Source organism: Drosophila busckii, chromosome 2L (genome assembly GCF_011750605.1).
Source record: "Drosophila busckii strain San Diego stock center, stock number 13000-0081.31 chromosome 2L, ASM1175060v1, whole genome shotgun sequence".
NCBI classification, from domain to species: Eukaryota; Metazoa; Arthropoda; class Insecta; order Diptera; family Drosophilidae; genus Drosophila; species Drosophila busckii.
Genome location: NC_046604.1, coordinates 19033670 through 19037516, shown reverse-complemented (window position 1 = coordinate 19037516; position 3847 = coordinate 19033670). Strand labels below are relative to the sequence as shown.

Here is a 3847-nt window from a genome sequence, read left to right as displayed (position 1 = left end):
TTTATACTTGACTGCCACAATTTATGCATTTTCCATGATATTAACGTTGAAAGCCAAAGCAAATGAAATGCCATTCAAACGCTGTCTAGCTGAGTAGCTGAATAGCTAAGAGTTAGCAGTCTGATTGCCTGGCTGGCGGGCTGGCTGGCGAGCTGACTGGATGGCTGGCTGGCTGGCTGCTTGGTTAGTTGGGTTACCTGGTTAGTTGGTTTCAGGCAAAGGTCATGCAAATTAGTGCAACAACACTAACGAAATCAGCTAGAGCTACAAAAACAATGGCTAACTTTTGCTGCAGCTTACTGGGGGGCGGATAAGGAGAAGAAAGTCCTTCTGTGTGGATGCCATAGTTGTCCTCTTCGTAATCTTGGCAAAACTTGTAAAACTTGCCAGATAACACGGCAAGTAGCTGCAAAACTGCAGCCAGGCGGCTACTGCACTGGGATAAACTTGGCTCGAAGCACAAAAAATAAATAATGGGAAACTCATTTGCAGTGGCGCAAATCAATGGCTGAATCCATGAGTAAGCGTCTAAACAATATTCATTTGTTGTCATTTATTAAACTATTTGCATTCGTAAACTTCTTATTCGCTTTCGCTTTATTTGGCTTCATATTAATTGGCCCATGGCATATGTCACATGCACACACATAGTCGCGTCATTTGGCGACAGCTAATTAATAAGCAAATTAATATGTAATAAGCTGTAAATAATGAGTCAATATTTGGTAAATATCGAGAAAATGGCAGTGCGGCTCCCAAATTACGACATCAAAAGCAATGCTGAGAGAGTCTTGACACCAGCCACAAGAAAAGACACACACAAGAGTCGAACGTGTGTGCATTTGTGTTTGTGTGTTCATTCAAATGTCATCATTATCGTGCCCATCATCGTTTAGTGGGCAAGTATCCAAAGGAGAGATGCATTCCCACATGGCAGTTGCTTCAGCTGCTGTTGCTGCTTCATTATCCTTATTACTCCTCTCGTGGCTAGCAACAGCTTTAGCCCCAACTACAGCAGCGTTATTGTTTCCATTTTGATTTATGTCCGCTTGCCTGCTCCTTCAGCGAGTCCTGCCAACCTAGTCTAGGTTCGTCTCTGCGCTCGCTCTGTTGCCGCTCTACAATTTTAACGTTGTTAACCAAATTGCATAAATTAAGTGCGTTCGTTTGCTTGAGTGCCGCTTGCCTTCACAAGACTCCTCTTATTCTCTTTCTCTTTCTCTCTCTTGCCATACACAAGCTGTGCTCATATTCTGCTCTGCATTATTCCTTTCCTCGACTGCATTTGCGTTGCTAATGTCGGCACATTAGACGCACATGCTGCCACAGAGCCTCAAGCACCCAAAACAACAACAACAGCAGCATCAACTCTTGCTGAGTTTTGACTGAGCAAATTTTTAGTGCCTTTTTGTATTTACTCTTGGCTTTCTAGCTCGCGGAGTCGCACTCAAATATGAATATCTTATGGTACTATTTTCCATAAATTGAAAGCTAACGTTTCTTGGGTTGCATAAGCAGAGACTATTAGCCCCACTATACAAATATATAGTTTGTATTGCTTTATTTGGCATAAGTCACGCATTTTGCTAATTCAATGTAAATTTTATTTGTAAAAACCAAATTGGCGTGTTAAACGCATTGTGATGTCTAAATTAATTTTACCTTTGTGTCAATTACAATACGAAATTTATACACGAATTATAGAAATTGTGAATAAATATATTGTTGAAAGCAAATATTTATGGAAATTATTGTAAATTGCTTAAACAATTTACTCTAATTATATTTGCGTTGACAATTTTTAGCCAATTTAGTAATCTATCTGCTCAGAGCTATATAAGCGCTAGGCGAATGATGTTTGCCAAATCAATTGCAATGAAATTGCTTTACTTTGGCCTCTCATTGCTGCTGTGTCTGAGCTGGGGTCAGTTGAATGTGGGGGCCCAATCAAATGAATTAAAAGTGCACCGCGTGATGAAGGAGCTGGGTGTGGTGCCCGATGTGCTCAAACAGCCGCCCAAAGCGTTACTTAAGGTAACTAACAAATCGAACTATATTTTGGAGTGCGTTATATTTTCGTTAACTGTAGATGCGCTTTGAGGATGATACGGAAATTGAAGAGGGCAAGACGTACACGCCCACTGACATGAAATTTCAGCCTAGGCTGGAGTGGCTGGCAGATGCGGACACTTATTATACGATCGTCATGCTCAGTCCCGATGCACCAAGTCGTGAGAATCCTATGTATAGATCATGGCTGCACTGGCTAGTGGTCAATGTGCCGGGCATGGATGTGGCCAAGGGCCAGGTAATCTCTGAATACTTTGGACCCCTGCCGCCGAAGGAAAGCGGCCTCTTGAGATATGTGGCGCTTGTCTATCAGCAGCCGGATAAGCTTAGCTTTGATGAGAAGAAACTGGATCTGAAAAATGCCGAAGGTCACAGCAATTTTGATGTGCAGAAATTCACGGATAAATATGAAATGGGGGAACCGCTGGCAGGCAATATATTTCAATCCAAATGGGACAGCTACGTGACGGAGCTTATGAAAATGTTGTACGATGTGGACGAGTGACAATGGGCAAAACTATGCAGCTTTGGTATTGGGTGCAAACACAATATGCTTTATATATAATAATCTTTAATTTAAGGTCGATTCTCTTCACTTATTAAATGAAATGCTTTTCTTGAGTGTTTTTGTGCACGTCCACGCACTTGTTTAATGTCTAATCAAAATGTTTCAAATGGCAGATGCCACAAGCATTAGACTTCGTGAACAGTTGATTGACTTGCTACATTTTCAAAGTGCCACAACAGGCGGCATGTAATGTGGCTATCGCTTTGCACTTGCAGAGAAGTCACTTAAACTTTGCAATCACGATAAGACGTAATTCTAGATTTCCATTTAGAGTACAGTATACTAGTTGGAAACATTTGCTTAAAAAGTAAGTCCCCAGTTTCCCATCCCTACCTCGAACAAGTGTTAAAGGTGCGGGCGCCAAGCAAAGTCTGTTTAATGCGAGAGTCAAGTGTTGCCAAGTCAACTTGAAGGGTGTTTGCTGTTTGTTCCAAAAGGGGTTGGGGGCGACTCAAATAGTAACTAAACGCAAAGGGCACAAAGCGTTTTGTGGCAAGCGGCAAATAACCTTAAGGTTAAGATTACAAGGTAATTTGATTCAATTCCGCTGATAGGCGTGCCAAGGCAGCTTCAAGCAAACAACAAGAGCAAAGGAAGCAGCAACAACACAGCACACAGTCTGCTAGCCAAGATGTCGAGCTGATGCTAGACGCTGTAGGCAGCCCCACCAATTTCAAAGGCAATGGCAAAGGCAATTTCCCAGATTCAGAGATGACAATGCACGATAGCATATTTGTTGCAGCTTTGCCGCCAGCTCATGAGCAAACCGGCAAAAACGAATCTTCTTTTACTTTTTACTAGTTGTTTCTCTTATTTTTTTTTATCAGTGTATGTATAAATTTGCCTTTACTTGACATATTTAGTAGCCTCTTATGGTGCTGCCTTGCTCATGTGTTGCACAACAGTTGCCAGTCCATTAAAAGGCAATAGAAACACACACACACACAGAAGATTTTTAGTAAATAAATACACAGATTTGTTCGTAGTGCTAATTTAACTTATACACAAACGATACGACTAAGCCTCAAATCGCTTTAACATTCATATTTGCAGTTATCAAATTAAATGTAAGATCAGAATTTAATTTAAGTTTTGTACTTTTATCTGCTTTAGTGTAAGCTTTAACTGCTTACAACAAATTTATCACTAGTCGGGCCCTGCGGCTCTGTGAATATCTCTGTCTGTTACGTAAATGCTTTTTGCCGGCAC

General features: G+C 41.1%; 1 protein-coding gene across 1 annotated transcript; it reads left to right on the top strand.

Moving 5' to 3' along the window:
- The first annotated feature begins 1875 nt into the window (after positions 1 to 1875).
- LOC108607525 (putative odorant-binding protein A5) lies at positions 1876 to 2693 on the top strand. The gene is made up of 2 exons (XM_017998442.2): positions 1876 to 2034; positions 2090 to 2693. Exons 1-2 carry the CDS (start codon positions 1876 to 1878, stop codon positions 2573 to 2575), a joined length of 645 nt encoding a protein of 214 aa, XP_017853931.1. The 3' UTR covers positions 2576 to 2693.
- Positions 2694 to 3847: the final 1154 nt, after the last annotated feature.

Bases quoted from the DNA above. Each gene is read 5' to 3' on its own strand.
- LOC108607525 (XM_017998442.2), top strand. From the start codon at position 1,876: ATGAAATTGCTTTACTTTGGCCTCTCATTGCTGCTGTGTCTGAGCTGG. The intron at 2,035-2,089 runs GTAACTAACAAA...CGTTAACTGTAG, and splicing joins CGCCCAAAGCGTTACTTAAG to ATGCGCTTTGAGGATGATAC.